The 22803-nt window shown below is 54.2% G+C and overlaps 1 protein-coding gene across 4 annotated transcripts; it reads left to right on the forward strand.

Moving 5' to 3' along the window:
• Positions 1–4002: 4002 nt before the first annotated feature.
• NLGN3 (neuroligin 3) lies at positions 4003–22194 on the forward strand (the record flags this gene model as incomplete). 4 transcript variants are annotated; one of them, XM_079727002.1, is made up of 7 exons in its annotated part: positions 4003–4459; positions 5095–5154; positions 9100–9159; positions 10872–11021; positions 17211–17396; positions 19923–20712; positions 21351–22194. In XM_079727002.1, 7 exons carry the CDS (start codon positions 4003–4005, stop codon positions 22192–22194), a joined length of 2547 nt encoding a protein of 848 aa, XP_079583128.1. The 4 variants fall into 4 exon arrangements, with proteins under 4 accessions (XP_079583128.1, XP_079583129.1, XP_079583130.1 ...); XM_079727003.1 differs by lacking the exon at positions 5095–5154; XM_079727004.1 differs by lacking the exons at positions 5095–5154; positions 9100–9159.
• Positions 22195–22803: the final 609 nt, after the last annotated feature.

A 22803-nucleotide genomic window follows, 5' to 3' on the forward strand; every position in this document is an offset into this window, starting at 1 on the left:
GGTCACGTTTGGAACTGTGGCGGGGCCATTCTCGGCCCCCTTGCCTTCAGGTTTGGGGCCCTAGATCTAAGGCTATCCAGTAGAGCCAACTGGTTTACTACCATGGAGTCTTCTGGTATGCCCAGGCTGGAGGTGGAAGAGGGCCAGCCCCAGCCTCGTGGGTGGGTGGTATCAGGTGATTTGACAACTTCAGGATACCGTCCAGGCCATAGTTGCACTCTATTACTGGGAAGTGTCAAGTGTGCTGGTAAAACCAGGAGCACCAGTCAATACCCGAGTTACAAAAAAAAAAAAAAAAATTCCCTCTTTGAGGTCCATGAAGTCCTTGCTCAGATGGGACTTACCAAGTTTAAGAGTTGTGTACACAAGGAGTGGAACTCCCCGACAGGGTAAAGTCGAACATGATTGAAGCTCTCTTCTGCCCTGTCCTATCCTGACAGAAACATTCTGAGGAGCTATAGGGGTAGAGGCTTGCCTGGGATAAGGGACACTCAGGGGGGCTTGGGGTGGGGGTCTACTGAAACTGGACAGGTGCACTACACACAGAAACACAGGACACAAAGACAGCCAGATCTGGAGGGGGGAGACTGAAATGGTCCGACAACTGGCACACTGACAGCCGGAGTGTGACTTACCCCAGCAGAAAGGAACAGCACTGACCTTTGGGAAAGTGACAGGGTGAGGGCAAAGTGCCCCTCCCCCCCCACACCTCCTGGGTGCTGCTTGAGTGGTGCTGGTGCTGAGGAGAGGTGAGGGATGCCAAGTGAGGTGGAGGTGGGTCTTCATGGAGTGTGACTGGGGACTCCTGCAGGCAGTGCCTCAGTTTCTCCCTTTGTTTCAAGGTCTCAAGCTTTGCAGGTAAAGTTTGGACTAGCTGCCCCGGAAGATCACCTGACTGTGACTTGAGGGGTGTGAGAGAGAGAGGGTAGGGAGAGAGCTTGAAGAGCGTGCTTGAGCCTGGGAGGAATTGGGCCATGCCCCAGGACTTGAGCCATCTCTGGCACAAAAGGAGTTAATGGCAGGGACCGCGCCCCCCCGTGTCCGGGCACGCGCAGCGCGCCCCCTCGGTGCGCGGGCACAGCAGCCAGGCTGCCGGAGAGCAGATCTCGGGGATTCGGGTGCGGAGCCCTTGGCCTGGAGGCGATATGGGTGGTCCGTGGCCCGGTTCAGTCGCTCGCAACAGCCCGGGGAACAGGTGAGGCCGCCTGCCCCGGTCTCTCATCCTCTAGCTGCCCATACCTTGCCCCGATCCTCTCCCCCCCAATCCTGGGGTGCTCCACTTCCCATCCAGTGCTCCCCATCCGTCTCAACCCCACGTTCTCCATCAGCACCCCTGACCCCCCAATCCTCCCCTGCTTTTCTCCTCCACCTCCTCCCTGAATCCCGCACCCTTATCATCCTCCCGCCCATGGTCCCTCTATTTCCACAGCCTGGCCCGCATGCTCATCAAAATACCCCTCCTGAAGGCCCCCAGCCCCATTCCTGTATAGTACATTGCCAGTCCCCCCTCCCCCGCAGTGCAGCCCCATCTCTCTTCCATCATAGCATCTCACAGCCAGGCTCCCTCCCCCACTCTCTGCAGCCCCCCCCCCAATGGAGGCCTTTATCCTATCCTCCCCCATTCCAATGCAGCTCCGTCCCCCAATACCATTCCGAACCCGCATAGCCCCCAATACTGCAGTTCTTGACACCAGTCCATTCCCGCACAATGCCCCTAGCCCAATACTGCTCCAGCCCAGAAAGTACCCCCAGATGCCATTCTAAGCCCCGGCATTGCCGCCTCCCCTTGTCTTCTCCCAAACTGCAAGTTGGACCAGGATGGAGATCTTGGCCTTGAAGACTCACAGTGGGTCCTAGGGTACAGAGGGCGTTTGGGGGTCGGTCGATTTGTCTAGGTGTTCACGGGGGGAGGGGCTGCAGGAAATTGACTCAGAGGAGAATGGCATTTGGTGCTGAAGGGTTACTGGAGAGGGAGGCATCCCGAAAGGGTTAATGGAATTTGAGGGGAGGGGCGGCACCGAGGGGGTTAATGGTGTGTGTGTGGGGCGGGGGTTGCTGGCGGGGAAGCCGTGTGAATGAGCGGTCTGTGCCCCAGAGTTGCCATGGAGACGGTGAATGGGGGGATTGTGTGAATTCAGCTGCGGACTATCCCCCCCCCAAAACACACACACACACACACACACACACACACACACACACACACACACATACACACTCCCTCCTGCCCCACCTCCCTACTCTTACCCCTTCCTTCCCCGTCCCCTCCTCCCCTCCACCCGGGTGCATTCTGGGCAGCGTCTGGGATCTAACCACCCATACTTTGCTCCCCTTTTCCTCTGAGCCCCCACCCCTTTAGTCGCTTTGCCCGCCCGCCCTCCTCCTCCTCCTTCTTTTTCTCTTTCCCTCTCTCCCTCTCCCTCTCCCTCTCTCTCTCCCTCTGTCTGTCTCTCTCTCTCTCTCTCTCTCTCTCACACACACACACACACACACACACACACACACGAGACACACACACATTCTCATTCCCCTCTCTCGGTGGCCGATTGCCGGGCGTTCCCAATCTCCCTCCCCCCACCCCTTCAGCCAGTTCTTAAAGGAGCAGGCCCACAATCTTGGAAGGCGGGAGAAATAGGGGGAAACTAAATTGTGTGTGTGTGTGTGTCCATGCGGAAGTGTCTGTGTGTGCCTGTGTATATATGTTGACTGTACAACTGTTTTGTCAGAAGGCCTATGTGCCTCGAGTGTGTTGCTGTTTCTGTTTCTGTCTCCACCTATGTGTCACCATTATGCTGCATGTGTCTCTGGATATTTACCTATGCGATGTGTGTGTGATTATGTTTCAGTAAGTCTCTGCGAGTGTCTCTGAAGGTATCTCTCTGTGAGTCTCTGGCTCTGTGAAGCTCTCTGTCTCAGAATGTGAGACTATATGAGGCTATCTCTGTGGGTTTGGAATGTATGTCTCTGTGAGTGAACATCACGGTGTCTGTGGTCCCGGCTTGCTCTCTCACTCCCTCTTTGAGTGTTTGTGAGTTTATTTCTATGAGTCTCTGAGTGTGTGTCCCCCGCACTCTGCTGTTTATTTTACACTGGCTGAACATCAACAATGCCTAGGGTGCTAGGCAGAACGCTTTCTGCCTCAGTCTCTGGCACCCCATGTGAATTAGGGATAGCTGACAGAAAGGACCGAGGCTTAAGGATGTGGGAGCAGTGAGGGCTTTGAGAAATGTACAGGAGGGTCTGGGGACTCTGGTGAATGGCTGTCCTGCCCCCTGCCCTGCCAGAGGGAGACGGGGTCTCTCTGGGGGCCCCTTTGCCTATCTATCTGCTGTGTTCCCTTCTTCTGCCTTAGTCCCAGAGTGAGGTTCACGATCCTACCGTCTCCTGACGTTGAGGTCCCTGTGTGGGGTCATGCATCTTGGGGGGCTAGGAGCTCAGTGTCCACGCAGCGTGCCCAGGAGCCTGAGCTCCATTTCCTGTTCTCCCATCGCCTGCTACCATATGCTACTCTGGCTCCAGCTGACCCCGATGAGCTCCATTGGTTGAAGAGTTGAAGTCGGGGACTGGCAACTTGCAGTGGCAACAGCTGTCAATCTGTCGACCCCCTTGGCTTTTCCAACCATGGCCCGGACACAGCGAATGGCTCTGACTGGCAGTGGAGATCGTTTGAGGGTCCCTGGAACCCCGAGCATAGGAAACCTCTCCTAACTGTAGGAGAGTAGCCCAAGCGCAGCAGGGCCCCAAAGACCCACTCCATAGCCCTCTGCGACCATCTTGGATGACGCATACTTCCCTCTTTCCACAGGCCTGTCTGGCCCTGAGGGAGTCCCCTTTCTGAAGCTGTGGTGCTTGGAAGACCTGCTCTCTACGTTGCCGGGCACCTGTAGGTGTCCCTCGAGAGCTCAGTTTTGAGGTTCAAGTCAGTGTGGCCATGAAGGGGCTGCCTATTGGGCTGATGCTGTGACCCCGGAGTCTGCCTTTCCTGCCAGTCCCCCGGCCCGGAACATGTGGCGGCGGCTTGGCCTGCCCTCGCTGTCCCTGAGCCCCAAGCCCACAGTTGGCCGGAGCCTGTGCCTCACCCTGTGGTTCCTGAGCTTGGTGCTGAGGGCCAGTACCCAGGCCCCAGCACCCACAGTCAATACTCACTTTGGGAAGTTAAGGGGTGCCCGGGTACCATTGCCCAGTGAGATCCTGGGGCCTGTGGACCAATACCTTGGGGTGCCCTACGCAGCCCCCCCCATCGGCGAGAAACGTTTCCTGCCCCCTGAACCACCCCCATCCTGGTCGGGCATCCGGAACGCCACACACTTTCCCCCAGTGTGCCCCCAGAACATCCACACAGCTGTGCCCGAAGTCATGCTCCCTGTCTGGTTCACGGCCAACTTGGATATCGTCGCTACTTACATTCAGGAGCCCAACGAAGACTGCCTCTACCTGAACGTCTATGTGCCCACGGAGGATGGTGAGTGCGGCCAGGCACTGTGCCCTCCTTGCCTCCCACCCGCCCCGCTGTGTTTGTGGCTGGCATGTGGTGGTGTGCCCTGCTGCATGCATCTGTCTGTCCGTGAAAATGCTTCTAACCATCACTCTGCTTGGCCTCCCCCTTCCTCCTCCCTGTTCTTTCCTCTCCCAGCATTGTCTGAGCTCCCATGTGTGAGTGACACTGTTACCAGGAGGGGCCTGGCCAGGCCTGAGAGCTTTGACAGGTCTAGGGCCAGGTGCTGGATGGGGGTTCCCTGGGGGAGTATGGGTCACTGCTGGCAGCTGCCCGCGGGAGGATGCTGGCGCCACCGGGCCCCCCTGTTGCCATTCCACCTGCTCGGAGAGGTGGTAGGTGTGTGTGGCCAAGGGAGCTGGGTGTGTCTGGGGGGCAGGGGGCAAGCCTGGTGGGCAGTGCTTAGGTGCCTCCTCTTTCACTAGCTGACGCCTCCTCCCGCGGGGGTCACACTAAGGTAAGTGACAGAAGCAAGGAGATGGTGGGACAGGCTCTCTGCCACGTGCCGCCTGCAGAGCAGCTCTTGGGGCCTGGGAGGGTGCGGGTGCATGCCCCTGGGCAGAGGCCTCCTGTTATTTTTTAGTTTTTTATTCATTTTACAGTAAAGCGGATTTCCAAGGAATGCGCCCGAAAGCCCAACAAGAAAATTTGTAGGAAAGGAGGTAGGTAGCGAGCCGGCGGGGAGGGAGAGAGAGAGAGAGGGAGGGCTGCCTGCCCACCTGCCCTTGCCCCCGAGGACCCAGCCTTCCTTCAAGTAGCCCAGGCTCAGGGGGCGGTCGGTGAGCAAGCATAAGCTCCATCTCGTCCGAGGGCCCCGGCTGCTCTTCAGGGAGGCTCTGGTGGCCTAAGGCAGTTTCAGAGCAGAAGCAGCAACCCCATTTCTTCCAAAACTTCCCAGCCCCAAAGTCCACCCTAAAGTGTGTGCCAAAGACAGAGCCAGTGGTTCCCTCTGGGACACCTCAGGAGAAACTCTAAGCCGCCAAGATGGAGCCAGAGGCTCTGACCTTTGCCTGGTGAGGGAGCCACCAGCTCATCCTTCCGTGCTCTTTCCCGGATTGAAAGTCGAGAGTCAACTCTCCAGCGGTGGAGCTTAGACCAAACTGTAGCCAGGTGTAGCAACCCTGCCCCCGCCTCACCACCTCTGGCCAGGGCCTAGCTGAGTGACCCGAGCTAGCCTGGTGGCAGACCTTGGGGGTCTCCAGGAACTGTGCACTCTGAAGGAGGCGCGAGATCCCGAATTGCAAATTGACCCTCTTTCCGGGAGGAATTTGTCGCCCTCCACCAGTGTAATAACTCTTCCTGTTCAAATACCACTTTATGTTTTCTGCAAAGCGCTTGCATACTTACCTCAGAAAATCCGCCCCCCCCCACTTCTGTGGAAGCTTATGAGGCAGGAATTGGTATCCCAATTTTACAGATGAGGAAACAGGCCCAGGGGAGTGACTTGCTGCTGCTCAAGGCCCCGTCGCTGGTCTGTGGCAGGGCCTGGACCATAACCTGGGTCTCTTGACCCTCAGGGCCGTGTTCTTTCCACTGTAGCATGCGAGGCAACTCCCATCTGGTCATTCCCACCTCCCCTACTCTGAAACAAATGGTGAAATGTGGATGGGTTGAACCGAATTGGAAACAGTAACACTAAGGAACAAGTGGAAAAGCACAGCCTGGTCCCTACCCTTTGGCAAGCTTGGAGTTTGTTTTCCTTTGAAAATCATAGGGCGGGGTTCCCCCAAGTGGGGCCGTCAAGATTCCTGGGGCTGAGTGCCCTCTACTAAGTAAGAATCTCTGCGGGCAGAGCCCGGCGATCTGCCTGTTGCACTTTTGATGCTCACTGAAGCTTTGAGTGAGGTCTGCTGCCCTGGGGATAAGCGTTACACCACCTCTCCACACCCAGCCCAGGACCTCACACTCAGAAGGCAATCAGTAAACATGTTTTTGCACGAATGAAGACGCATTGCAGTGCCACAGAAAGAGTATGGGTCTGGGAGCCACAAGCCTGACCGAGTCCCAGCTCTGCTGCTAACTCACAGTGAAACCTTAGACAAGTCTTTTCCTTTGAGAACCTCTGTTTCTGCATCTGAAGGTGGTAGGGGACTATTCTGGTCTTAACATTCCATTCACGTATAAAAGATTTCAGGAAGAGAGTCTCTTAAACCTGCTGCTACTAGTTACTTGCTTACTTGGGTGCAGGGTGGCGGAGGGGGAGGCGATGACATTAACCATTTCCTAGGAGCAGTGATCCCCCAGGGCACCATTAAGAGCCTAGGGCAGTCCAGTCCAGTCCAGTCCTGAGAGTTTGGCTAGAGAGCCAACTGGACGCTCTAGTCAAGTTCAAACACTTACCAGTCGTGATTGTTGACTATGGGCAAGGCCACGTGCTAGGTGCTGTTGGGATGTGGAGGGATACGAGGTGGAGGAAAGATTTAGAAATAACTGAAGACCTGATCGCTACTCTGAGGAAACTCCTAGCCTAGCGTTGAAACTCAGCTGGTTTAGCTAAGTTCCACAGGCCGAGCTGGGAAGTGGGTTCCAGACAGCGTGGGAGAGGGCATCTGGTCATTTAGCTGCTCAAATGAGTTCCCTATCCAGGGCCTGTTGGCCATTTGGAACAGACTTTAAAAGTCTGCCTCTCGGGGGAGACCCGTCCCCAGAGGTGGTTAGAGTTGTGATGTGTGCAGGGCAGGCAGGGCTGGCCCGGTTGGGCTCCTGCCGCAGCACAGTGTTGGGCTGGGGGACGGTGGTCGACCTGGCCTGGGGGTGGGGGACAGGCGTGGCAGCAAGGAGTTGCTCAGCGAGTGCTAAGCTGAGGGAGCAAATGCTTCTGTACGGAGGAGGCTGGGACAAGGCAGCAACCCAGGGACATTCCCAGAGGGGGGCAAACGGGACGCATCTTCTAAGTCGGGGTCCAGGGGAAGCAAAGGATTTCCTGGGGAAGATAGGCCCTGTCCCCCAACCTCCACCCCCATCAAGTTGGAGGGAATTCATGTTTAGGGATGGATGATTCCTTGCCGTTCGGGGGGCTGTCTGCTGTGTGGGTGATGACGCCCCATGTCCCACAGGGTTTCTGAGGGCAGCACCGTCGTCATCAGGTGTTAAGACGGTAGGCGCCACGGGAGGTTCGGGAAGCCGGAGGCAGTTTCTGCCCCTCAGGCTGGGCTCTTGCCCAGGTTACAAAGCCATTTTGTAATTGGAGGGCGGCTCCTGTTTTGATTAATAGCTGTAAGGGAACCCAGACCAGCTGAGAAAGAGGGCTATTTGCTGCCTCCAGGCCGAGAGTATCTGACGTCTTAGACAAGAGGATAAGCCCTGGGGTGCCAGCAGAATGACCTCCGTTTCCACACACTGACTAGCACCCAGGCAGTGGGTCCTCTTTCTCAAAGCCGTTCTCAAGATGAACTTCTCATCTCCTTAGAATGAGAAGAATTGGGGCTAGCTCACCCAGGCCCTAAACGTCTCTCTTCTCTCCTCGGGTCTCTTCTTTTCTCTCCTTCCCTCCCCTCCCCTCCCCTCCCCCCCCCCATGCTCCACCTCTTTCCTGACTTATTTTTTCCCTTCCCTCTCCCCCATCCCAGAAAGGTGGCATGGTGCAGTGGAAAGACCATGGGCTTTGGAATCGAGCAGACCTGGGTTTGGATCTCACCTCTAGCACTTCCTAGCTGTGCAATCTTAAGCAAGTCACTTTGTCTCTCTGAACCTCAGTTTCCCCATCAGTGAAACAGGAATAAAGATAGTCCCTCCCTCATTGGGGTGTAAGGATCAGACAGGATGGCAGAAGTAGAGTGTCTGGCACATGGTAACCATTCGGTACATGGTAGGAGCTGCTACCATTATTCCTATCTCTGTTTTTTTTCTCTCTCTCTCCCCCTCTCTCTCTTTTTCTCTCTCTCTCATGTCCCTTTTCTCCTTTTCCCCTTCCTTCTCTCCCTCCCTCCCTCTCTGGCTCTCTTTCGATCTCAGAGCAATGCTTGCTGCTCTCAGGCCTGGTTCCTGTGGGCAGGAACCCCATTTGCCATTACCCAGAGCAGGCCCCAGTGAGGAAGACCGGAGGGAAAGCTGCATCTCCCATTTTCTCCTGTGGGAATCAGGGTCAGCTGAGGCCCAGCTGGAGCCTGCCCACTGGGCCCGAATAGCTCAGGGCTGGGATCCCTGGCTCTGCCCTAACAGCTCATATCCGTATCTACACGTGCTGGCGATGCCGCCTCTCACCTTTGGTGCCTGTCCCTGCTCTCCAGCTCAGCCTGCCTGTGTACACACGTGCAGCCCCTTCCACCCGGGAGAAGTCCTTCCCCTGAGTGGGTCTCTGGCTCTGTGCCCTGACCCACCTGCTGCTACCTCCTTCCTAGCTGGGAAGGTGGTTGGTTGAGACAGGCTGTTGGGGACAGAGAGGCACAGGGAGGCCAGCCCAGCAGGGGCCTGCAACACTATCATCCTGATGAAGGTCTGGGCCTCAGCCCACCCATTCCCTCAGTTCTTGCCATCCCTCCTGCCTGTCCTGGGCCCAGGCCCAGAGCTGGCTTGCTGGGCCACACTGCAGTCATGCTGTTTTTGAATTCTCTCTCTGTTTTGTTCTCTGTTCTGTGCTGTTGTGTCTCCCCGTGTCTGGTCCCCAGGATCCGGCGCTAAGAAACAGGGCGAGGACTTAGCGGATAATGACGGGGATGAAGATGAAGGTATTTGGGGGCTGCAGGGCGTGGCGGCTGGTGCATGGCACAGAGCCCCTCCCCCTCTCGATGGGGAGAAGCCCCGTCTGTCTGTCTGTCCGTCCGTTGGTGTGTTTCTGTTCCTGTATGAGGCCGTTGGGCTGTTCATCCATCTTTGGCCTGGTCGGCCACTGGGAGTTCCAGGGTGATGGACACGGCTGGCGGGAGCAGGGGACCACGAGCAGAGCCATGGGGAGGGCATCCTCCTCGCCCCGGTCCCCACTGCCCAGAGACAGCTTCCTCCCCCATCTTCTGTGGTTCACGGGCACCTGCCCCTACTGAGCAGCAGTGAGAGTGGAGAGAAAGCAGGACCGAGGGGGGCGGGGGCGAGGAGAGGCACAGAGGAAATGGAGTGGCGAGGAGCCCCTGTGTTTCTGCGGGGAGGCTGGCTCCTGGAAGAGGGGCCCAGCAGGATGCTGAACTGAGGAGTGAGGCAGTGACAATCACAGGGGCTGGGGAACGGCGCCACCTAGAACCTCCTTGGCCTTCGCCCAGAAAGAGAGAGATGGCCTCAGGGCCAGGGGCTGCGTTAGATTCAGGACAGGGCCACAAGGACTGGGCCAAATCAGCAGGCTGAGGCCAGGACACCACAGCCCAGTCAGTGGATGGCATAAGATCCTTGGGTGACGGTTGAACCAGTCTTCCTTCCTCCTCAGGAAAACAGGTTGTGTTTGCTCGGCAGCAGAGAGCATTCCCTTCTACCTCCACGCCCCAGGCCTGGCCTGGGGGCCACACAGCTCAGGGGCGCCCACTGGTGGCTGGTAGGGCTGTGCCGGTGTGGCAGAGTGTGGTCCAGCTCACAGGCCGAGAGGCTTCAGGTCGAGGTGATCAGGCTGGGAGCCTTCTCGTGGCCGCCCAGCCCTGTCGCCGCACTGCTCGGGGCTTGGGAGCAGCCGCTTGAAGGTCTCTCGTTGAGTGGCCTCTGCGGAGGCTCCATCTTCATCTTAAAGCTGCCTGGGGGCAGGCTCTCTCATCCTCAGTTCTGCCCCCACCTCTTCCCCATCCCCAGTGTTTCCAGATAAGTCTGCCCGATGCCCGGGGAGAATGGGGTAAACGAGCACATGGCTGAGAAACCATGTCAGTGAGGTTCTCCCCCCCACAACACACACACCCCATCTCTGCCATTCACTCCCCCGTCCCCACATTCTCCCTTGTTCTCTTCCTGTGCCACCCCCTATTCCCGCCCCTCTTGTCTCTGTCTGCACTGGGGGGCCAGCTGCTGCCAATGGCCGTATTTCCATGTAACTGGTCTAGTCCTGGGGGTTTCAGGGCTCCCCAGCCCCTGCTCTCTAAAGCCATGTCAGGTCCCAGGACTCCTGGGTGCCCGGGGCAGGGACTCACTGATCCATCTAAGGGACCTGCCCTTTCTCTTCCTCCCTCCCCCTGTCCCCCAGGGCCCAGCCACGGCCTCTGTAGACCTAGCTGTATCAGGAACGCCTGGCTGCCTTCTACTGGGAGGCACCTGAAACCAGAGTCTTTAAAAACATCACCGACGTCCAACTTTCTCTGGCTGATGCTCAAGCTCCGGGCTGAACAGCCCCATGAGTCCTGCCCTCAGAGATGGCGGTGGTGTCCTGGCACCTGGGATAGCTTTGCTGCCCACACCCCCCCACCCAGGGCTGGCGGGGGTGGGGGAGGAAGGGCAGCCTACCCAGCCTGTGTCTCACCCCTTCTCCTTGCAGACATCCGGGACAGTGGCGCTAAGCCTGTCATGGTCTACATCCATGGAGGCTCTTACATGGAAGGGACAGGCAACATGATTGACGGCAGCGTCCTGGCCAGTTATGGCAACGTCATCGTCATCACCCTCAACTATCGGGTTGGAGTGCTAGGTATGGTTCCCTGCTGGGTGCCTAGAAGGAAGCCTGGGTTCTCAAGGAGGGAGGAAAGAAAGCTGAGGAGCTGAAAACAGGCCGCCTTGGTTCTCTAGCTGGTGCTAACGACCATGGCCACAACGTTGTTATCCCATAGCCCCTACCCAACTGCCCGGGGCTTCCCCACGGCATCCCTAGGCCCGTTCCTGGAATGTTGAGATGCCACTGGAAATTCAATTCAAACTTCACACCTTCTCTTAGGTCTCCAGCCAGGTCTCTGGTTCCAGACTTTTGCCTGGCTGAGTTTTGTAGAGTCAATTCATTTTCTGGTGTCCTATCCTCATCCCTACCCACCCACCCCACATCCCTAAACACCCCACACATGCACAGATACTCCTTCTAGCCAATCACATATCCATACACCCACGTACCCTCACATGTCCACCGTCCACGCTGCCCACATCCACCAGCATGCATCTATTTCTCGCTCACCCCCCCAAGCACACATACATACCCACACACATACAGACCCCTACTTCTACATCTACAGACCCCCTCACATATATGCACATTCCCCCACCACTCCATACACACTGCACACGTATAGTCTCCCTGATGCACATATCCACATACCCAGATGCCTCTCTACACTCCACATCCACACCGCACACCTACACAGATCTCTCTCACCTTCCATGGACGCGTACACACACACACGTTCCCATGTATCTCTCCCTCCGCATCACTGTATCCACATCTGTGCCCACATACACCACACGTGCCCCCACGCTCACGCTTTCCTCTACCCCCATAATACACTCTACACAAAGACCCACACCCTGCACGTCCACATCCGCGCCCAAACCCCACATATATATACCTTGAATGTACACAGATATTCCTTCCACACATACACGGACAGACCCACGTCCCCCTACACACCCCACATCCACCTCTCCTCCAACAGCCACACACATACCTATGTCCCTCACCTTCCGTGCACAAACACGAACCAGCGTTCCCCTCCCTACACATGCGGGAGCCATGCCTGCACGTCCACACCTCCCCAGCCCACAGTACACAGATACTACGCACATACCCCTCATATCCCTGCTTCCACATCTACATACACATCCCATGCACTATGCTTACACGTCCCCCCTTATACACACACCCACAGGCCCCGATACACGTACCCATATCACATACACACACACACACACACACACACACACACTCACACACTCTTCCTATACACATCTGGCATATATATGTCCAATACATACATATTACATATTCCTACCCCACGAATATACACGCATCCATATCCCCACACCTGGTCATCCATATCCATACACGTATACACACTCATGCACACCCCACACTTACGTATCCCACATACATACATTGCACATTTATTCTACTCTCTCCACACATACATCCCCATACACTCCCACCCATTACACCATCTCCCTCCCACACACACACACTTACTTCCCAAATACCTCCTGATACACACCCATATGCCCTTCCCCACACATACTCTGTCACCCACACGCTTATTTTGGTGATTTAGGCTGCCCCTCTACCCTGTGCCTTCCTTGGTAACTGTTAATGCCTAACTGTGGCCAAGGTCTTGAGGCAAACGAGTGCCTCAGAAAGGGCGACCAAGCACACACGGCCTTGCTCCCTTTCGGATGCTCACCCAGGCCTCTGAGGGCACACGCGGCCCCATAGCCCTGGAGTGGCACAAAGAAGCCAACTTCCTGCCCGGAGGGCTGGGGTCCTGAGCCCCAGTGGGTGTCTGGGCTGTTTCTCAGGTCTGCAGGCCTGGGTGCTGAACGAGCAATTAGGCACGGCTTACTCCAGGGCTTGTTGGCTGACAGGACCCTATTTTAATTTGCTTTTGAGTATGTGGCTTTGGTAGTTGGCATCCCAGAGGCCCCAGAGCTGCGTTTCACTTCTGGGTGCATCTACGTACACGGAAAGGCAATCTTGTCTTGACTTCCCCTTAATACTATGTGGGATAGCAAGACACCTTTTGGGGGTTCAGACGAGAGAAATGATATTCCCGGAAAAAAGTGGAGCCTGCGTTCCCTTCAGCGGCATCTGGATGCTGGGTGTGACATATGCAGGGCGTCTCCCTGGCCTCTCCACAGTCTAGTGGGCTTTGGGTTTCATGGTTCTGCCACTGCTCCTCTGTCTCTCTGAGTTGCCACAGACATCATGGCAAGGCCCTGTTCTGTAAGCTTTTCTGGCCTGTTGAGAAAGGGGATCTGAGTCTCTGATAGTAAAAATGGTACCATGAAGGTGGCTGCAAACCCACATGCTTGGGCTGCATAGTTCCTGAAGAGTAATGCGTATACAGACGTAATCACACACAGAGACACAGGCACAAGTGCATGGTAGTTGAAGGCCAGAAGTAACTGTGTTACTTTATTTTCTAAATGAGAGTGACAGGAAATATTCAACTCAGTTGCTTTTAAAAATTATCAAGACAAAGCTCCAGTCTCTAAGGATCAATGGAAAGCACGGAGAATACTAAGAATATGCTTCAGTTCCAGATGATCGGACCAGGTAGGAATGAAACAAAAGAGAGAGTGGAGCATCGGGGGAAAAGAGAGGAGAAAATAAGGAAGAGAAGGAAAGGACGGGAAAGAGAAAAGAGGATAAGAGTGACACACAGAAAGGAGGCAGAAAGGAGACAGAGGAGAGACTCAGGATTTGGAGTGTCAGTTGGGAGCTGTGGGCTGCACGGAAGGCTATTATTGCTGGCGAGCGCTCCCTATGATATCCTGGTTTGCTGATTACTTCACAACCCTTCAATTGCTCTAATCCTTAAGCTTGTATATCAGAAGTTCTTAACCTTTTGGGGAGTCTTGGACCCCTTTGAAATTCTGATGAAAACTATGGACTCTTCCCCCCAAAGATGCATGTGTGCGCGTGCGCGCACACACACACACACACACACACACACACACACACACACTTACAGAACTTATTTAATGGATCCCACTGAAACTTATCCACGAAATTCAGGTTAAAAGACCCCACCACCACCACCACCTTATAACCTCCTCTCGTTTGGATAACCAGAACAGCACATCTCGGGGTAGGAGTTTTATTCTTTGGGCTTAAATAGTTAATGATCAAACTAATATTACCCAAACCTCAGAAGGAGCCATAAACTGAGATTTGGCCAGAAGTTCCCCACCACTTCCTGTGTACCCTTTAGTGCCTGCTCTGGAACACAAATGTAATCAATAAGCCGCTGATTGGATTCTGGGTACATTCAAGATGTTTTTGTCTCTTGGCGCCAGATTTAGAACACGGGTTTGTCCCTGAATCTTGGGGATTTTGCTGTAGAGCTGAGGCTTTGTTGTTTTGTTTCCCAAAACATCCCAGAACAGGTGGCCAGTTTTGGACCTCAATTATATGCATTCATTCACCCTCCCTCCCATCAGCTTCGCTGAGCCCTGAGCCCAAACAGACGGTTTCCTCCAAGGTGCTTCTTTAGACATCTTGGTGATTCATGTATTTGGAGAATGTCACAGGCTATTCCATGGATTCCCATCCAAGGCAGAGGGGTAGCTATAATTGGAGAAGCCCCCACTGGGCTTGAGACCAACAAAAGAAAGGGACCCCAGCAGGATACAGGATGTGGGTATCCCTGGGGCTGAGGAAGTAGGGGCTTGCCGAGTTTTATTCTGGGTTTCAGAATTTAATCCTACATTCTTGCTCAGGTACCCTTCAGGCAAGCTGAAAACCTGGTAAATGTCAAGCCTTGGGTGACACAGATACCTGGTTTTGATACAATGTGCCAGATTCCCCTGTCTTCTGTTGACAAGCAGCTTACCATGCACTGCAGTATAAACTTGGGCCCAGGGAGACTGGCTCAGATTTGCTCTAACAGTTTATGGGGTTTGGTGTTTCAGCCCTCATTCTCACATGGTTTCTGTGGGTGACTGAGTTACTGGGGAGGTAGTAGCGAGTGATCGCTCTCCCAGACTGACAGGTTTTTGTGTGCTTGTGGTCGGCGACGTTTGCTGTATCATCTGCCTGAGACTGTTGCATAGAGCACTTCAAGCAGGACGCTTGTAGTAGGATGGTTGGCATGACATCATCCACAGGCTTCAGTGCCTCTTATCCTGAGGTTTGTGGGATCTGAGGGAGCAGAGAGTGATGGTCAACTCCTCCACCCAGCCCTTTCAGACCTTTGTTTCTAACCCAGGAGATTGGTACATGTTGGAGAAATCTACTGCATCCAAATGCAGGCTCTTCCTGCTGGTTAGGACAGACGTATTTGACACATTTCACTGAACGATACCTTGGCAAAGACTGAAGCCAAGTCTGCTATTGCGAAAATAAGAGAAAAGGAAGAGAGAAAACGGGGGAAGGAGAGAGGAGGGAGAGAGGACAGGCAGGCTAAGAGAAACACATAGTGATTTTTGCTGGAGGGTCGCAAGGCTTGGACAGCTGGGATGGATCTTGGTCAGCATACTTTAAGACTTGCAGGAGCAACTTCAGCTTGTGAATGAGCCAGGCAAAGGAGAAGCTGGTTCTCTTGCCTAGAGGAACAAGAGCTCCTCCGTTCATCCTCATTCAGGCTTTCTCTAATTCCTTCTCATTTCCTCATCGGGAACCTGGGGCTAAAGAGGGCTTGTGACTAGGTCCTGGGAGGAATAACTAAGTACTTTACATACTTAATTGCACCAAAGGTAAATTAATAACACACTTGAAGAGGGTGAAATGAGCTCTTTTACAGAAACTAGAAACAAAAGGACTCAAGAAAGACAGTGATGGGGTCTTGTGCCTGCTTGAGTCTGTTTAAGGTCAGCTTCTGCCCGTGGACTACCAGGACCGTCAGAGAACTCTCTGTGAGCTGAGGGAGCCTCCTCAAACATGGCCTCCCACAAAGTTGATCCCAGGGGCTACGAATGAGCTTTTAACTGTGGGGTCAAAAAATACTCACCCAGGTATAGGTTTCCAATGTGTAGGAGCACCACAGCTACCCACTTGGAAAGAACCTTTCTAACAGCCTAGGACAGGAGAAGATAGAGCCTTCCAAGGAGCCTAAGGATCAAGGAAAAGAGAAGAAATGAAGCAGCAAGATCAGACTAAAATGGAAGCAGGGTGGGGGGGGAATATAGGACATCTCTGTGGGATAGCCAGCAGGTGGGCGGGAAGGTAGTTGCCATGGCAACAAGTCTCCACAGCAGCAAATCCCAGCAGGTGGGTGGGAAGGTAGTCTCCATGGTGACATGTCTCCTCAGCAGCAAATCCCAGTGGGTGGGCAGGAAGACCTGTTTCTGTGGTAACCGCTCTGCACTGACTTCCCCATTTCTCCACTAGACGAAAAAGATGGTCTAACCCAGTGGTTTTCCAACTTTAGCAGGCCTCAGAATTACCTGGAGAGCTTGTTAAACACACGGATTGCTGGGCCCCATCCCCAGAGTTTCCGATTCATTAGGTCTTGGAGGAGGGGAAAGTGAGGACCTGCCGTGGGAATGAAGAGAAGGGGGCATCCGAGACCCTGGAAGGAAGTGGAAATGGACGAACTTGGACAGGAGGGGCAAGGAGGGCTTAGGAATTGTAGCCTCTTGGGATCTTCACTTCCTCCAGAGACAGAAGGATGGGGAAAGAGAAGTAACTATAGATGTGTAATGTGCTGAGCATATTCGAGATGCTTATGTTCCTTTTATCCTTGTTACAACCCTTTGAGGTATTTTATCCCCATTTTACAGAAGAGGAAACTAGAGCCCAGAGATTCTCAATAACTTGCCTAAAGCTACATGGCCAGTAAGTGGTAGAGCCAAGACTCAAACCAAACTGACTCCAGGGTCCCTGCTCTTTCCACTCTATCTTGCCACGTGCTAGGGTAATGTCCCGGCTGGTACATCAGGGCAGAGGATGCTGGGTCCTGGTCATTTGCAGTTCCTGCAGTTTAAGTCTCCCAGCTGGAGACATCCCTTTTGAACGGTTTGGAGACCTCGCCTTCCAAACTGGAGAATGGGTGGGAGGTAGGAAGCCGATCCTTCCTATAGTGATGGCACTGGTCCTTGCAGAAAGGAGCAATGGTTAATGCTAGCTGGGTGGAAAGAGCTGCGCTGCATGCTCATCCTCCGTCCTCATGCCCCCTACTGTCACCGTCATCCAAATCCTCCATCCCTCCACCTTCACTGTCCTCGTGCCCTTTGTTGAATCCAGGTTTCCTGAGCACTGGCGATCAGGCTGCCAAGGGCAACTATGGGCTCCTCGACCAAATCCAGGCCCTCCGCTGGGTGAGCGAGAATATCGCCTTCTTCGGTGGCGATCCCCGCCGTATCACCGTCTTTGGCTCGGGCATTGGCGCGTCCTGTGTCAGCCTCCTCACGCTGTCGCATCACTCTGAGGGTGAGTAGCTCTTGGAACGAAACAGGAACTAGACAAGTGCTGGCCACTGACCCTGAGCCCCAGTCCCTCCAGGGTGCCCAATTCCATGTCCCAGGAGCATCCAGGGGGGTCAGCAGCCCTCACCTGCCAGCTCGGTGTCCCTTTGGGGAGAAGTGGAAGGGAAATGTTTCTCGAGGGGAGGATGTAATTCTCCCACTGTGAGAGAGGGAAGGAGAGAATCCCATTTACATCTTGAGAAAGGAATGTTCTCCTGATGTGGGAGTCTTATTGAGGAACGTGGGAGTAGAATGTCTCTCTCTGAAGGACAGCGGCTCTTTTTGGGTGGGGGGAAGTCTTTCCGTGTGGGAAAGACACATGACTTCGGGTAGAGCTCTAGAGAGGAAATTAGATTTTAGGTGTAAGAAACATTCTCTGCCTTTCGCGCTGAAGAACAAGTCTGTGCAAGATGGGAACTGCCCTTGACGGGGTGGGGGGTGGGGAGGGCGATGGGACCGAAGTGAGGATTACAAACCTGCGGGTGGGCTTTGCCTGAGGGATGGCGAGCTCTTATCAGACTCCAGACCAGACCTCTCCCGCCCCCGGGCTATACAACCCCCTCTAAGGGAGACTTTCATTTTTAGCCCGAAGGGAAACCTCTCTCCTTGCTGTGGGTCCCCCTGCCAGTGACCTTTCCAAGGGGGCCAAATAGGGCCTTTTTTTTTGCTCAGCAGGAAGCGTTCTCTTCATTCTCTTCACCTCTGGACTATAAGAGCCCTTTCTACCTCTGAGAGGCAAAGATGAGCTTCTCACAAAGAAGAGATTTTCCCAAAATAAGTGTCCTTCGCCAAGATAAGGAAGGCCGTAAGAGAGGACACGGATTTTTACTGAAATCAACCTTATGAGTTAGTGATATTCTAACAGAAAGACTTGCAGTCTCTCTTTGAAGAAGGCCTGTCTTTCTGAAGGAGAAAAATCACCTTCTCTGACCTAGAAATTCTGTCTCTATCCCTCCAGGGACTCCGTGAGGGAAGACTAAGGTGGGATGTAGGGAATGTCGGATGTACATCCCTCCTTTAGAATATGTTTCTAGGTGACAGTACAGGAACAGGAATTCCTTTTTTCCACCAAGGAGGGTGAAGTGACTAGTTGTGAGGGTGCCCCTGTTTGGAAAGAGGAACGGTGCCTCCTCTGATTAGGGACTATTTCCCTGGGAGGAGAAGGCCTTTCTTGGTGTGCTGCTATTCGCTGTCTCATAGGGGGCTTGTGTCCCTGGAGACCTGGCTGCTTTAAAGATTTATTCTCTTGGGACTTCCTCGGTGTTCCAGAGGTTAAGACTTTGCCTTCCAGTGTAGGGGGTGCGGGTTCGATCCCTGGTCCAGGAGCTAAGATCCCACATGACTCGTGGCCAAAAAACCAAAATAGAAAACAGAAGCAATATTGTAACAAATTCAATAAAGACATTTTTTTTAAATCTAAAAAAAAAAAAGATTTATTCTCTCTGTTTTTCTGTAACTGATTAATGGAGAATACTCTTTCAAAAAGTGAGATTCACTTAAGTACTCATCTATATTTCTCTCCCTCTCTTTTTCACCCGTGCAAACTCCCTTTCTCTCTCTCTCTCTCTCTCTCTCTCTCTCTCTCTCTCTCTCTCTTTTGGCCACACCATGCGGCATGCAGGATCTTAGTTCCCTGACCAGGGATCGAACCCGTGGCCCCTGCATTGGGAGCATGGAGTCTTAACCACTGGACCACCAGGGAAGTCCCGTAAATTCCCTTTCTCTTAGAGGAACAGAACTGTGCACCTGAGAGCCAGGTTCTCCCTTACTTGGGAACGTTGGGGCCAGAGAGAGAATGATACCTTTTTTCCCTAGGGGGGAAGAATCATCTACTTTTTGAGTTTGGGGGACTGGTTCCCTCTCACCTAGGGGGAAATCTGGATCTGAGGCATCAGTAGCTTCAGGAAAAGGAAAGTGTCTGTGGAGGTTACAGCCTGGGAGGGCACGTTCCCTGGAGACTTTCAGACCATAGGGCCTTTGCCCTCGGGAATCTTTCCCTAAACTCTCAGAATGTGAGGCTCTCTCCTGCCTGCATTTCTCATCTCTCATGAAAAAGACCCCTTTGTGGTGGAAGCGCCAGCTCCCTGGTGGTGTGCTGGCACAGAGCTGGGCCCAGCTGGGCAGGAAGCAAGAGGGGAAGACAAGGAGAGATAAAGAGAGGGAGCATAAGGAAGCTGATGTCTGGGACCCAAGGGGTTAATTCTTCCTGGCGTTTCCTTAACCCCCAAGTTACCAACCATCACCCAGAACAAGGAAGCAAGAAGCAGGCAGGGGACCAGTCAGGAAAGGAGCCCAACAATCCCTCCTCTCGTCCTAACCCATCATTCTAGCCGAAAGGGTTACTCGTCCTTTGCAGTCCATTCAACCCAGAGGGCAGCCTCAGTAACAAAGGAATGAGGAGGTGTTCAATCTGTCCCCCAGGGACAAGCAAGGGAGGCTTAGGCTGTGAGAGACATGACAGATCTGACCTGGTGCTGCTTATTTTCTATAGGGCTTTTCCAGAGGGCCATCATCCAAAGTGGTTCTGCTCTGTCCAGCTGGGCTGTGAACTACCAACCAGTGAAGTACACCAGCCTGCTGGCAGACAAGGTAGGCTGTAACGTGCTAGACACCGTCGACATGGTGGACTGTCTTCGGCAAAAGAGTGCCAAGGAGCTGGTAGAGCAGGACATCCAGCCTGCCCGCTACCATGTGGCCTTTGGCCCCGTGATTGACGGTGATGTCATTCCTGATGACCCGGAGATTCTCATGGAACAGGGCGAGTTCCTCAACTATGACATCATGCTAGGTGTCAACCAGGGTGAGGGGCTCAAGTTTGTGGAAGGGGTGGTGGACCCTGAGGATGGTGTCTCTGGCACTGACTTTGACTACTCAGTCTCCAACTTTGTGGACAATCTGTATGGCTATCCTGAGGGTAAGGACACCCTGCGGGAGACCATCAAGTTCATGTACACAGACTGGGCAGACCGTGACAATCCTGAGACCCGCCGTAAAACACTGGTGGCGCTCTTCACTGACCACCAGTGGGTGGAGCCCTCAGTGGTGACAGCTGACCTGCACGCCCGCTATGGCTCGCCTACCTACTTCTACGCCTTCTACCATCACTGCCAGAGCCTCATGAAGCCTGCTTGGTCAGACGCAGCTCATGGGGATGAAGTACCCTACGTTTTCGGCGTCCCTATGGTAGGCCCCACTGACCTTTTCCCCTGCAACTTCTCCAAGAATGACGTTATGCTCAGTGCTGTCGTCATGACCTACTGGACCAACTTTGCCAAGACCGGGTAAGGAGAAATTGGGGGGTTCTTCTTTGGGACCCCAGCATGCCCTCCCCTCTGCTCCTCTACCCAAACCTCTTCCATCATCTCCCTTCCTAAGACAGTCCCCAAATCTTGATTTGTAACCCCTTCATCCCTCTTCCTACGTCCCCCTTTCTAGTCTTTCATGCCATTTCCTTCCCTTAAAAATTTTTCTTGAGGCTCAGAACTCAGCATTAAGATTGAGCAGGAGTGAGAGTTACTGGCAGCACTATGGGATTCAAGGTTAGATGGTCGGAGGCCATGTGAAGTGGGAATAAAGTACATTCAGAAAGAGCTTTTAAAGGGCTCTCAGAAAAATTAGGCAGCTGAAAAGATTGATGGGTGCCCTGTAGCTTGTGAGAAGAAGCAGCGTCCTATAGGTTGATCTCACAGGATGGGCGTAGGGAAGGATGAAATGGTTTCCATGATGCCACGGGCAATAGGAGTTCAAGGCCTGGGGACAAACAGGGGTATGGACAGAGGGAAGGACCCTGAAAAAGATGGAAATGGTGGGACATTTTGGACTGGGAAAGGGGTTTAGGGCTGGGTGTGAGAGGAAGAATCCTGGACCCTTTCCTCGTCTAGGTAGAGTGGTGACCCCAGATTTCCATGTGGTATTTCAGGGATCCCAACAAGCCGGTCCCCCAGGACACCAAGTTCATTCACACCAAGGCCAACCGCTTTGAGGAAGTGGCCTGGTCCAAATACAATCCCCGAGACCAGCTCTACCTTCACATCGGCCTGAAGCCAAGGGTCCGCGATCATTACCGTGCCACTAAGGTGGCATTTTGGAAGCACCTGGTGCCCCACCTATACAACCTGCATGACATGTTCCACTACACGTCCACGACCACCAAAGTGCCGCCCCCGGATACCACCCACAGCTCCCACATCACCCGCAGGCCCAATGGCAAGACCTGGAGCACCAAACGGCCAGCCATCTCCCCCGCCTACAGCAACGAGAACGCCCAAGGGTCCTGGAACGGGGACCAGGATGCAGGGCCGCTCCTGGTGGAGAACCCTCGTGACTACTCCACTGAATTAAGCGTCACCATCGCCGTGGGGGCCTCCCTCCTCTTCCTTAATGTCCTGGCCTTCGCCGCCCTCTACTATCGGAAGGACAAGCGGCGTCAGGAGCCCCTGCGGCAGCCCAGCCCTCAGAGGGGAGCCGGGGCTCCTGAATTGGGAGCTGCTCCCGAGGAGGAGCTGGCAGCACTGCAGCTGGGCCCCACCCACCACGAGTGTGAGGCGGGTCCCCCCCATGACACCCTGCGCCTCACTGCACTGCCCGACTACACGCTGACCCTGCGGCGCTCCCCTGATGACATCCCACTCATGACCCCCAACACTATCACTATGATCCCCAACTCCCTGGTGGGGCTGCAGACATTGCACCCCTATAACACCTTTGCCGCAGGGTTCAACAGTACCGGGCTGCCCCACTCACACTCCACCACCCGGGTATAGCTGCAGCCCAGAGCACAGCATATATCCCGGCTCTGTCCCTCCCGGATCCACGAACACACACACACACACACACACACACACACACACACACACACAGAGACATATATGTATACGCACGCACCCACACCCGACAGCAGACCCACCTGCACAAACATAGACAGATGTGGGCATGCACCCGCATGTGCAACAACACAAATAAGGAAGTAAACCTGAACAAACCCTTCAAATGGGGACGCAAACGAGTCCTTGGGGAACCGAGGACCCGTGGAACAGCAGCTGAAGCCGGCTCCCCGAGCCTGACCACAGACACTACTGGGGAGCCTGAAGCACCAGCTGGACACCCCCTTGGTGCTCGCCTTCCACCTCTCTTGGAACTGCACCACCGACCAACTCCAGACTTGGGAGCTTTAAAGAGCAGAGTAGCTCTTTCTCCCCCAGACTTGGTCTTTTTTCTGGGTCTTGTTTTTGTTGATTTTTAAAAAAAATTTTGGAACAAATGCTTCTCCAACCGATGGGTGCAAAGAAGCTCCGGAAGGGAGGGCTTCAGGCCCAGGTCTCTCTGGCTCTGGAACTCCCAGTGCTCACACAATCCGACCAAGGAACATGGCC

Source organism: Hyperoodon ampullatus (genome assembly GCF_949752795.1).
Source record: "Hyperoodon ampullatus genome assembly, chromosome: X".
NCBI classification, from domain to species: Eukaryota; Metazoa; Chordata; class Mammalia; order Artiodactyla; family Ziphiidae; genus Hyperoodon; species Hyperoodon ampullatus.